Source organism: Halichoerus grypus, chromosome 1, assembly GCF_964656455.1.
Source record: "Halichoerus grypus chromosome 1, mHalGry1.hap1.1, whole genome shotgun sequence".
Lineage (NCBI taxonomy): Eukaryota > Metazoa > Chordata > Mammalia > Carnivora > Phocidae > Halichoerus > Halichoerus grypus.
Genome location: NC_135712.1, coordinates 281,979 through 295,215, shown reverse-complemented (window position 1 = coordinate 295,215; position 13,237 = coordinate 281,979). Strand labels below are relative to the sequence as shown.

The window sequence follows — 13,237 nt, the reverse complement described above, 5'->3', positions numbered from 1 at the left end:
ATTTGTCTCTCTCCCTCAGACACCTTCTTATGTCTGGGAGTATTTTTATTAGACCCTTACATTTAAATGATAATTTGGCTGAATTTGAAATTCCAGGTTCAGCACGTTTTTCTTCAGTGCTACGTTGCCTTCCTGCCCCCAGTAGTTTCTGTTGAGTAATGTGAGTCTATTCCTCGATCCTTCCAAGGTGATTCAGTCTTTCCCTCTGGAAGCTTATAGAATTGTCTTGTTGTCTTTGATGTTTGTAAATTTTATTTTAATACATCTGTGTGCAGATTTTTCATCTTTCCTGATTATCACCCTATGGGCCATTTCACTGTAAGGGTTTTAAATGCTTTAAAAACATTTTGTTGGAGAAAAATTTAAACAGGTACAAAAGTGGACTTCCTCGTGTTATTACACGTGTTATTACTCACTGTCCAGATGCACAGCCCCAGTCATGCTCAGTCTTGATCCGTTTATCCACACCCCACCTACGCCCTCCCTTCCCACATGATTTTGAAGCAAATCTCAGAGATGACGTTATTTCATTTAGATGTCATAATATTCTTGGTGCCTGTTTCTGAAAAGGATCGTATCCTTGTAGCTCTGAAAGATAAAAACCATTATCACAAAATAAGTAAAAATAATTCCTTAATATCAAATATCCAAATGTTCGTATGGTTTTTAATTTTTTATTTTTATTTCAAAAAAAATTTTAAGTAAGCTCTATGCCCAGCGTAGGGCTCAGACTCATACCCCAAGATCAAGAGTCCCATGCTCCACCGACTGAGCCACCCACGCGCCCCTGGGCTGGCACTTCTAGGCATTTTTAGCAGAGGGGGTACCGCATAATAGTTAAAGACAAAATATCACATGTGTTCATGCTGACACTTTCCATTCAGATCAGGAACAGAGGCTGACCTCACTTCCTTTCTGTGTTTGGATCTTCTTCCTCGTGAGTGTCTTGGTTCCCAGGGATGGTAGCATCGCTGTGTGATGCAGAAAAGAGTTTGTATTTCTTTTCCTTCTTTCTTTTTTTCTTAAGTAGTGAAGCCCAACACAGGGCTTGAACTCAGGACTCCGAGATCGAGACCTGAGCTGAGGACACTTAACTGACTGAGCACCCCCAGGCGCCCCCAGAGTTTATATTTCCTGTGCATCCTTAGTAGATATCTCCAGAGGAACAGGCCAAAGGGTCTAACTATGTACTTGAAAGTCATTTGGAATAGTTTAGGCCAACAACTGGAGACACATTTAGGTTCATTTATTTCATTTTATTTTTAATTTGGGGGATTTCTTTTTTATATAGTTTTGATTTATAACTGAAAATATTTACATGGGTCCAAATCTACAAACGAAGGAACAGTTAAAGAAATCTAGGGCCAATGTCATAGGCCATGCTTATTTTTTTTTAATTTTTAAATTTTTAAAATTTAAAATTAATTAATTAGCATACAGTGTATTATTAGTTTCAGGGGTGGGATTTAATGATTCATCAGTTGCATACAACACCCAGTGCTCATTCCATCACGTGCCCTCCTTTGTGATAGGCCATGCTGATGTCTCTTTCACATTCAATGAAAACAAATAAGAATATAAAACTTAATTTTGTTACTGCCTAAGCGATCTTGTAGAAAGTGTCTTTTCTGCTCTTGTTTTTATGTAGATGTTCACACGGAGGCGGTGCAAGCAGCTTTGGCCAAATACAAGGAGAGGAAGATGCCCATGCCTTCGAAAAGACGTTCTGTTCTCGTACATTCCTCGGTGGAAACCTACACGCCTCCAGGTATGGACGGACTGTTGGCTTCTGTGGGGTTCCACAGGCCTGACCTCATAGCCTTCCTTTACCCCTCTGACCTGTAGTAAAGATTTGGAAAAATTAGAGATTAGAAATGTTTGTATATGTGCCGTATTCCTTCCTGAAAATCTGTGGTATACAGTGTGACTCTTACCCGTGGGTGCTTGCTTTCTACAGGACTTTTGGGTAGATTTTAATTCTTTTACTAAGATGCTATTTATGCTTTTTAGTCAAGAGAGGAACCTAAAATCAATGTTACTGGAATACTAAAGTTCTCTGATTTAAGAATTTTAAAATTATTCTCATCTTATTAATGACTATTTACTATATTGTTACCAAGCCTTAAACAGGAGAGTATAGGCTATTAGGAGGATTTAAAAAATTTATTATTGTTTTGTTGCCATTACCTTTAGAAATGAGAACTTTTACATGGAGCTTTTCTTTAGCGAAGGTGTTGTAAGCGCCGTCCGCACCACGCCCGGTGTTGGTGATGTGTGGCGCTCTGCGCTGCTTGTCTTGTTTTTGAAGTCACGAAACATGGCAACATGAGTTTTTGGTTTGATGATGTAGTGAAACCCAAACACACCAGATTTACAAGACAATTTGGTGGTTTTGGTAACAATTCCTTTCTAAAGAAAAATAAAAGTTTATATTGTTGAAAAAAATATTCTAGAAATAGCTGTCAAATTATTGTTTCTACTAAATATAACTATAGATACTACCCACTTTTTAAAAAAACTTTTTAATAATAATAAAATGCACAGTCACGGTGACTTGCTAGAACCTTAACGAACAGGTAACCTTATTGACTGAAGCAGTTGTCTTGGGGAAGGACTTGTTCTCAGAGCTCACCGCCAGCTCCCCTAGGAGGACACAGGTGGACGGGGGCGGCCTGGGTGGGCTGGGGGTGCTTCCCCTGACGGCTGCACTTCCTCAGGGGGCCGGCTGAGCCTTGTGTGCTGGCTGTGCGGGGCGTTCGCTCAGATGGGCACTCAACACCTGGGGACCCCACCAGGGAGTGTGCTGAAGCCATTTAGGGCTTGGGGTTGTCCTCACTCCCAGCGTGTGGTGCTCCCAGACCGTCCCCTGGGGGAAGCTGGGCTTGTGAAACCCCTTTCCCACTTTCCCAGGTGGGGCTCCTTGGATCTCACAGCTGGGCAAACGCAGGCCCTTCGAGACTGAGGGCAGCCTTTGAGGTGACCCCTGGGCCAGGCTGGGGGCAGCAGTGCAGGTGCACAAAGCTTGCCGTGTGCGGGCCTGGGAGACACAGGTGCCAGTGTGGGAACTCCGCCCTCCTCCCTACTCATCCCTACATTATGCCTGTCGTCATTTTAACCACAGACACATCATCTGCCTCAGAAGATGAGGGCTCTTTACGGCGACCCGGGCGACTCACCTCCACTCCGCTCCAGAGCCATTCCAACATCGAGCCCTGGCTCGACCGGGTCATTCAGGGCTCGTCCACCTCATCCTCTGCATCCTCCACCTCATCTCACCCGGGAGGGAGACCCGCCGCCGCTCCCAGTGCCGCCGCCACCACGCTCACAGGCCCCGCGGCCCACGCCCACATAGGTCAGTAACGAGCAGCCACGGCCCCTCCAGGACGGGGTGCTTCTGCGCCCATCAAGGCCCACCTTCTCTTTTTCATCTGGAAAGGTCATTTTGGGAACAAAAGTAGTTCTTGATGCTTCTGTGGTTTGGCAGTTGCAGACCGTGTGGTCTGTTGGCCTCCCCGTGGGCCCCAGAAGTGGTGGTGTTTCTGGAATCCTGTCTCCTCCTGCTCCGGAGGGGTGGGCTGGTGCAGGTAGCAGCTGTAGGGGGGACGGTCCCCAGCCGTGGCCTCGGTGGCTCCTGATGGCCACCCTGAGCCTGCTGCCCCTGCGTTGTCTCCGCCTTCGCTCTTTGCCTTGTGAGCACCGCAGTGGAGCCAGCAGCGGGGCAGGGGCCGGGGCTGCAGCCACGGTCTGGCCTTCCTAACGCCACATCCCAAGTGAAACAACCCCTCACCCTGAACCGAGGTGTCCGGCAAAGCTAAATCATAAAGATGTGTAGGTCTTTTCTAATTCATCCATTTCTTTAAATTACATTAATCTTAGAAAGGAAAAATTGCAAACCTTTCCCGAGTTGAAGTCTTATTTGCTGGACCGTAGCATAGTTCGCCGCATGTGAGCTGGTGCGCGGAGCTCGCGTCCACTCTGCACTCGCCCCGTAACGACGCGTGTTTCTCGGGGGTGCTGTCGGCACTGCCGCAGACTTCTCTTAACCCCCGCGGTTCTCTGGATGTGCAGGGAAGGACAGACAGCAGGCTGTTTGTCCCTCGCCTGAGATCACACAGCTGGCCCAGGGCTGGCACGGTTCTCTTTGCTGTGAGTTCTGCTGAAACTGTCGTGGTGCACCATGCCCGTCACAGGCCGTGTCTCCGGGGGTTCCCCGGAGCCTTACCACCCCCAGGCAGGTGCGGGCTCGGGGGCCGAGCTGCTTTCCTGTGAAATCTTGGTCATTTGGCTGCCCTGGGAGCTGACCCCCTTACTGGATGAGGCTCAGCATCCTCTGTGGACACATCATGGATGCTCTTCTCTGTTTACCTGTTGAGTCAATACGGGAAGCCTGCACGTTTCTGCCAAGCTTATCTTCCGCCGTGACGTGGGCTCACTGCTCCAGCGCACGGAGTGGCTGCCGAGGGCACTGGGGAGCCGGCGGGGCTGGGGCTTGGGGGCAGAGCCCTTGGGGAAGCAGCCCCCGCAGGCTCTTCTGGCAGCGGCCCTGGGTGTCCTGCCGATGGGCCGGCTGTGGTCACTCCCCAGCTGTCCTCAAGGAGGGCTTCCGGGGAGAGCTGGAAACACGGCCTTCACACTGATGCATTTTTTCCTCTGTTTGTCACAGTGATTTCACGTATCGGAAATAGATATCTCCAATGGGAGGAAAACGGTGTTTCTGAATGTTCTGTTACCTTATTTCTGCTTCCTGATACTCTGTTCTGGGCGAGATGGTGTAGAAAGTAGAACTGCATCAGCATTGCCGAGCTGTTGCGAACCCTGCTTCCCGGTGGGTTAGAGATGAAAGTGTATGTAGCATGAGCGGCTGGCCGCAGCCCAGAACACAGAGCCCCGTAGCCCTGGACTGTCCTGTGGCCGTGGGGTCTTTTCACAAAGCCCGTGGCTGTGGGGGGGTGTGTTCTCCGCGAGGGGGGCTGTGGAGGCTGACAAGGGAGACTCCTTACCGCGCGCACGGAGGACCCCCGACTCTGGCGGGTGTGGCCGCACCCTCTTCTCCCCCGTCCCACTCGCTTAGCCTCCCCCACACACTGTGTGATCAGTTCTTGTAAATTCTAGTCATCTTCACTGTGGATCGTAGCCTTCTTCTGCTAAATGTTCTCTGGATATAGTTGACTTGAGTTCCTGAATCTGAAAATACTTACCTTCCTGCTCCTTATTATAAAAATCATCCTTTTAGTTTTTAGCACTGGGGAATTCTTCAGTTTGGACTAAGGAAAGAAATATAGAAAGAAGGAGGATATATTAGGTAAAAAAAAAAATTGAGGTACAATATATTAGGTAAAGGTAATTTTAAAAAAATATTTTCAATTTTGGATTAAAGAAATTAAATTAAATCCATAAAACATTGGGACACAGATGTAAATACCTATATTTAAAAGTAGTATTTTCAGTTATAGCAGCTCATTTTTATTTTGAGTATTGTTTATTTTTATGTAGTGATTTTAAAACTACTTTATAGTTAAGATTACCATTTATGCCTTTCATGAATATTGTTAAAATCACTTACTCTTTTTGCTAGACTTGGAAGGTTGGGGAAATTTCTTTCTAAACTAAAAGAACTTCATGATAGGCATACTTTAAAATGCTAATTTCATCAACATCACACTTTCTCACGGGTTGTGAAAACGCTGTCATTAAGTTAGATTTTTCCAAATGGTGTTTTCTGATATGTAAATAGAGTTTGGGTTTTGCTTCCATATAATTTCATCTTTCTACATATTTTTAAAAAATTTTGGTTTGCATTTTGCCTAGGTGATGAACTAATAGGTAAACGATCAGAACTTAAAAATCAGAAGCAGCAGAGTGGCCCCTGTGGGGGCAGGAACACGCATCAGAGGACCAAAGGGACGGCAGGTCTGTCCCGCCGGCCCTCATACAGACGCCGCGCTCACGCTCACGCTCACGCTCACGCTCAGGCTCATGCTCACGCTCACGCCTCAGCAGCTTCCAGTCAGCCGGCACTCCAAACAGATACATGTGCCATATGGTACAGATTAAACCCCAAAATGAGCATTCGGACAATGGAAGGAGTGACTTCAAACATTTTCTGCATCTAACGTCGTTTGTCTTTAACTGTGACATTAATATCTTTTAGTACTTGACTGAGGTCCCCCAATAGTGAGATGTGTTGATCTGGAAGCAGGGATCATTTTTATCTTCATAGGCTTATTCTTTGAAGCCTGAAAAGGTCTTGTGTCTTTGTGACATTCAACATAGTTTTCGGGGGAGTGGGGGGTAGTTTATAGAAGCCTGGCTATTTTTTTCATAATACAACGAAAATATTCCAATGACAACTGATTTAAAATGTGTCTCTGATTCATTGAGATTTCTTACTATTTTGTTTTGAGAGACAGTGAGTGAGAACACAGAGGGAGAAACAGGCTCCCCGCTGAGCAGGGAGACCAATGAGGGGCTTGATCCCAGGACCCTGAGATCATGACTTGAGCTGACTGAGCGGCCCAGGCGCCCCCTTCACTGAGATGTCTGTCTAAAGTTCACTCATGACTGCCAACGCATTATCGTCGGAGGTTCTGGCCGAGATCCCTATGAGAACCACGTGCATACAGGTGTCCGCAGGCTGTGTCCGGGAGTTCAGAGTTCACAGGGTCCTGATGTGTCTTGGTCAACCAGAAAAACAGAATGAATCAGATATCACATTCCTTGCTTAGAGCTCAGTTACTGAGGCTTTCCTTGAATGGGATTTAAAGAGCAACCTCCTCCTCTTTGAATCAACAGCCACTTTCATTTGGGGTTTGTTTTTCCAAAGCAGATGTGCACTCCGCCCCTCCGGATGTCACCACGGGCCTTGGGGAGCTTTCGCACCGTGAACATCCGCAGCTGGCTTCTGTGCGAGGTGTCGCTCGGGGCTACAGCGGGAGTGTCCTGGAAACGGCTGGTGGTGAGCATGCCTGTCTTTGTCCTTTTGAAACAGCAGAGCACAGCCTTTCTCTTCGGGTATGGAACATGGCTTTGGTGCATTTGCTTTAGCAAACCTGAGCCAGCCATTAGCTGTAATTCTTCAGTGCGCGTGAACGGAGGCCAGTGTGTGCGGGGGACGTTACAGAGAGTGTCGTGGGGAGAAGCAGTCAGCAAAATCTCTGGAATGGGTCAGATGGGGAACAAGGAGAGCAGGGAGGAGAAAGCCTCCACATCTAAATTGGATGCCAAAGGAGTTCAGATCTACAAAACAGTAGGAAAATGAGAAGCCGTGGGCAGTCTCTGTTGCAGACTCTGTGTGGCCTCAATGTGAGAGCACCCTGCCTGTGACACACTGGTCCCCACGCCCTCCGTGCCCACAGCCTGAGAAATGGGCATAGCGGCAAGCCTGGTTCTGACCTGCAGGCCAGAAAGGCCAGTGTGATCCTCACAGTGTCCTCATTTGCGCTATTTCCTTTGGAAACAGTTTCCGGTGTCTTTTATCAAAATCACGTGAAGTTTTCTTTCCAGTGTACCAGATTAGAATTGCAAAAAAATCCAGAGGATCTTAGATCGAAGGTTTTAACGTGTATTTTGATATTCCTAAGCAGTAAATCCAATTTTGTCAAGGTCTTTTAGCTCTTTGTCCAGATGCAACAGGAAAATACTGAGTCAACATGAAGCAGGCTTTCCATTGGTTAGATAGATTTTTTAAATTTGATTATATTTAAAAAATAAGAGCTAGTTGAGGTATAACTGACTTGTAATCAACTGCACATATTTAAAGTATACAATCTTACAAGTTTTAAGACGTGTGTATACCTGTGAAAACCGTCCCTATGATCAAGAGAGTGAACACATCCATCTTCCCCCTCTGCCCCTCCCCTCACATCCCCCCCAAATAAATAAGTAAATAAATAAATAAATAAAATCTTGGGGCGCCTGGGTGGCCCAGTCGGATAGGCATCCGACTCTTGATTTCGGCTCGGGTCATGATCTCAGGGTGGTGAGATCGAGTCCTATATGGGGCTTGCGCTCAGCACAGAGCCTGTTTGGGATTCTCTCTCCCTCTGCCCCTCCCCATGTCTTGCTCACAGGCTCACTCTCTCTCTCTGTCTCTCTCCCCCTCAAATAAATAAATAAATAAATAAATAAATAAATCCTTTTTTAAAAAAAGATAGTGAACACATCCACCATTCCTAAAAGTTTCCTTGTGCCCCTTTGTAAACCCGCCCTTCTGCCCTTTTGGGCTACCCCCAGGCTTCAGGCAACTCCTGATTTACTTCCTGACAATATAAATTAGTTTGCATTTTCTGGAATTTTATATGGATAGAATCATGCAGTATTTCCTCGTAGATTGTCTGGCTTCTGCTGCTCTACATAAGTACTTTGAGATTCACTCATGTTCTTGGATGTATCGATAGTTTGTTCCTTTTACTGATAAGTAGAATTTCATTTTATGGATGCGCTGCACTTGTTTGCTTGCTGAGGGGTATTTGGGTTGCCTCCGGGTTTTGGCTATTGCAAATAAAGCTGCTGTGAATATTCTTATACAAGTTTTTGTGTAGAAGTATACTTTCACTTCTTTTGGGTCAATAGCTGGGAATAGAATGGCTGGATCATATAATAGGCTTATGCTTAACTTTCTAAGAAATTGCCAAACTGATTTCCAAAGTGGTTGTACCATTTCACAGTCCCACGGCTGGTGATGAGAGCCCTTGTTCGCCCACATCCTTGCCTGGAGTTGGTATTGTCCATCTGTTCATGTCACCCATCCTACTGGGTGTGTGGAGGTCTCTCATTGTGCGGTGAATTAGCATCTCCCTAAAGACTCAGGAAGTGGAGCATCTTTTTATGTGCTTATTTGTCATCTGTATGTCTTTTTAGAAGTCTGTTCAGATCTTGCTTATTTTTTTAATGTGATGTTTTCTTATAAGTTTTGAGAGTTCTTTATATATTCTGGATTCAAGTTCTTTATGAGGTATATAATTTGGATTTTCTCCCAGTCTGTGGCTTGTCTTTTTTTCATTCTCTTAACAGTGACTTTCAAAGAGCAGAAGTTACTAATTTTGATGAAGTCCAGTTTACTCATGTTTTCTTTTATGGATCCTACTTTTGTGTCTTATCTAAGATATATTTTCCTAACCCAAAGTCATAAAGGTTTTCTATGTTTTCTCCTAGAATTTTATAGTTTTAGGTTTTACATGTAGGTATAAGATGCATTTTGAGTTAATTTTAGTGTAAGTACAACATATGGATCAGAGTTTGCTTTTTCGCATGTGGATGTCCAGTTGTTCCAACATCATTTGTTATAAGCCATTCTTTCCCCACCAAATTTCTTTGGCATCTTTAACAAAAATTGGTAGATCATATATGAGAAGGATCTGTTCCTGGCTGTCTATGCCATCCCATGGCTGTTTGTCCATTCTTACACCAATCCCATGCTGTCATGGTTACTGTGGTTTTATAACAAATCTTGAAATCGTGCAGTTTCTCTTCAAACTCTGCTTGTCTTTTTTTTTTTTTTTTAAGATTTTATTTATTAATTTGAGATAGAAAGAGCAAGAGAGCAAGCACGAGCTGGGGGGTCGGGCAGAGGGAGACGGAGAAGCAGGCTCCCCGCTGAGCAGGGAACCCCATGTGGGACTTGATCCCAGGACCCTGGGATCATGACCTGAGCTGAAGGCAGACGCCTCACCGACTCAGCCCCCCAGGCCCCGCACACTCTGCTTTTCATTTTACAGTTTGCTTTGGCAAATTTGGAATACCAGCTCCTTTGCATTTTAACATGTATTTTTAAGTCAGTTTGTTTGTTTCTACCAAAATTCCTGCTGGGTTTTGATTGATATTTCATTAACTCTGTAGATCAGTTTGGAGAGAATTGGCATCTTAACAATATTATATATTTCAGTTGATAAATACAGTATATCTTTCCATTTATTTGGCTCTTATAAAATTTTTTTCAGCATTGTTTTGTAGAATTCAGTATGCAGGTATTGCACCTATGTTGTTAAAATTATCCCAAAATAGGTTATATTTTTGATGTTATTGTAAATAGTATTTTAAATTTTTTCCAGTTGCTTATTCCTGGTCTACAGAAATGCAGTTGGTTTTTGTATGTTGGCCTTTTATTAGTTCCAGTAACTTTTTTGGTAGATTCCTTAAGATTCTATATGTTTGGCCATATTGTCTATGAGTCTGGTTTTACTTTTCTTTCCAAACTGTCTTTAGGAGCATTTATGTTTCTGGCTTTATTGCAGTGTAGGACTCCCACTAGTGTCATTGAGAAATGTTGAAAGAGGATATGACTTGCCTTGTTTCCAACTGTAGGGGGAAACCATCCACTTTCTCATGTTTGAATTGTGATGTTAGCTGTGTGTTTTTCAAAGGTGCTCTTCATTAGGAAGTTCTATTATTTTCCTAATTTCCTGAAAATTTTTGTCATGGTTTTTGTTAAATGATTTTTTTTTTTTTTAAGAGAGAGAGGGGGAGAGGGAGAGAGAAAGTGCAAGGGGTGGGGATGGGCAGAGAGATAGGGAGAGAGAATCTCAAGCAGACTCCACACCCACCGCAGAGCCCAACAGGGGGTTCAATCTCACGACCCTGAGATCATGACCTGAGTCGAAATTAAGAGTCAGACGTTTAACTGACTGAGCCACTCAGGCCCCCTTGTTTAGTGTTTTTTTTTGATCTGATAAAGTCACATATGGTTTTTCTTTTGTAGTTTGTTAATGTAGTAAATTTCATTAATTAATTTTTGAATGTTAAACCAAAGTTATATTCTCAGGATAAACCCCACTTGGTTATCATGCATAATTATCATGCATAATTTTTTTCTGTATTATGGATTTGATTTGCTAATACATTTTGTTAAGGATTTTGGGTCTGTGTTCAAGATACGTAGTAGTCTGTAGTTGTTTTGTTTTTTTTTTTCATTGTAATATCTTTGTCTGGTCTTGGTATCAGGATAATGCTTATCTCAAAATGAACTGAGAAATATTCCCTCCTCTTCTACTTTCTTATAAGAGAAAACTGATTTTTCTATTCTTGAGTCAATTTTGTGTATTTGAAAGAATTTGTTCATTTCATCTGTTCTCTCCAATTTAGGCATAAGTTTATGATATTCCTTTATTTTCCTCTGATGTATATAAATCAGTGGTGGTGTCCCCTCTTATATTTCTGGTATTAGTAATTAGTGTCCTCTCTCTTTTTATCTTGATCATTCTAGCTAGAAAGTTAATTGAATTTTATTTATCTTTCGAAGAACTGGTTTTGGTTTAATTGGTTTTTTCCTATTGTATTTACTTCAAATCTTATATTTATTCCTATCTTTTTTCTACTTATTTTGGGTTTACTTTGCTTTTCCTTTTCTAATTTCTTGAGGTGGAATCTTAGATCATTGAATTTAGACCTTTCTTGTTTCCTAATGAAAGTATTTAGGGGTGTGTGGGTGGCTCAGTTGGTTAAGCATATGACTCGATTTCAGCTCAGGTCATGATCTGAGGGTCGTGGGATTGAGCTCTGCGTCGGGTTCCATGCTGGGTGTGGAGCCTGCTTAAGAGTCTCTCTCTCTCTCTCTCCCCCACCTCTCCCTCTCCAAAAAAGAAAAAAAAAAGGCATTTAAAGCTATAAATATATTCTAAGAACTGTTTTAGCATCCCACATATTTTGATACATTCTTTTCCTTTTTTTTTTTTTTTTAAAGATTTTATTTATTTATTTGACAGAGAGACACAGCGAGAGAGGGAACACAAGCAGGGAGAGTGGGAGAGGGAGAAGCAGGCTTCCCGCAGAGCAGGGAGCCCGATGCGGGGCTCGATCCCAGGACCCTGGGATCATGACCTGAGCCAAAGGCAGACGCTTAACGACTGAGCTACCCAGGCGCCCCCATTCTTTTCCTTTTTAATATTCAATTCTAGATATTTTCTAATTTCCCTCATGCTTTCCATTTTGACCCATGATTTATTTAGAAGTGTGTTGTTTAATTTCAATGGATTTCCAAATATTTTGGGTCTATTTCTCTTACTATATTATATAATTCAACTCCGTCTAAATATATTAAAACTTTTTAATGACCCAGCACATGGTCTGTTTTGGGTATATAAAGCTGTTGGGTAGTTTTTCTGTAAATGAAAGTTACATCCAGTTGATTGATACTTTAGTTTGAGTCTTCTCTCTCCTTACTGATTTTCTGTGTACCTTTTCTATAACTTGCTGAGAGGGATATTGAATTTCCAACTCTAATTGTGGATTTTTCTGTTTGTTTAGATCTGTCAGTTTTTGTTTTGTGTATTTTGAAGTTCTGTTATTAGGTGCATACATATTTAAAAATTGTTCTGTCATGATGAATTGGCCACTGTATAATTGTAAAATTATCCTTTGTGTTATTTCTTATTCTGAAATCTTCTTTGTCTGGTATTATTATGGCTGGCTTCAGCTATTTGATGAGTATTAGTTACATGGCAAATCTTTTTATCCTTTTACTTTTACCCTACCTAGGTCTTTAAAATTAAAATGTGTTTCTTATAATTAGTATTTTATTCATTCTTGCATTTTTCTTTAAGCACATAATCATTTACTTCATTGGAGTGTTTGGATCACTTATAGTCAGTTTTGTTTGTTTGTTTGTTTGGTTTTTAAGTATGCTTCACGCCCAATATGGAGCCCATTGTGGGCCTGAATTCATGACCCTGAGATCAAGACCTGAGGTGAGATCAAGAGTCGGACGCTTAACCGACGGAACCACCCAGGTGCCCCTATAGCCCATTTTAAAGATTTTATTTTTATTTATTTATTTATTTAGTTAGTTAGTTAGTTAGTTAGTTATTTGAGAGAGAGAGAGCAGGGGTGGGGTGGGCAGAGGGGCAGAGGTAGAAAGAGAATCTCAAGCAGACTCCATTCTGAGCATCCAACCAGATGGTGGGGGTCAATCCCAGAACCCCGAGATCATGACCCGAGCTGAAACCAAGACTTGGATGCTCAACTGAGCCACCCGGGCACTCCCCCTATAGTCCATTCCAATTAGTGATTTGGTTGGGTTTAAATCTAGGATCCTGCTCTCTTTTCTCTGTTTGACTCATCTGTTAATTTTACTCCTTTTCCTGCTTTCTTTTGGTTTATATTCTATTCTATATCTACTTTTTTTTTTAGTGGTTACTGTAGAATTTACAATATTCATCACAGTATGCCTCCACATGATATTATATATATTACCTCAATGTGGCAAAGATGGTTTTTTTAAATAAATGTTATTGGGACCATTGGA

At 42.8% G+C, this 13,237-nt stretch overlaps 1 protein-coding gene across 5 annotated transcripts in view; it reads left to right on the top strand.

Annotated features, from left to right (window-relative positions):
* DIP2A (disco interacting protein 2 homolog A) overlaps window positions 1-13,237 on the top strand; it is a 107,117-nt gene that overhangs the window by 30,366 nt on the left and 63,514 nt on the right. For 4 of the 5 annotated variants that reach the window (XR_013447331.1, XM_078071389.1, XM_078070017.1 and 1 more), the window contains exons 4-6: window positions 1,649-1,768; window positions 3,122-3,352; window positions 6,827-6,955. Coding sequence is in view for 4 of the 5 variants with exons in the window: in XM_078071389.1 (XP_077927515.1) it covers window positions 1,649-1,768; window positions 3,122-3,352; window positions 6,827-6,955 (480 nt within the window). In the remaining variant the exon portion in view is untranslated. The remainder of the gene's footprint in view (window positions 1-1,648; window positions 1,769-3,121; window positions 3,353-6,826; window positions 6,956-13,237) is intronic. The other variant, XM_078070403.1, reaches the window with a different exon arrangement.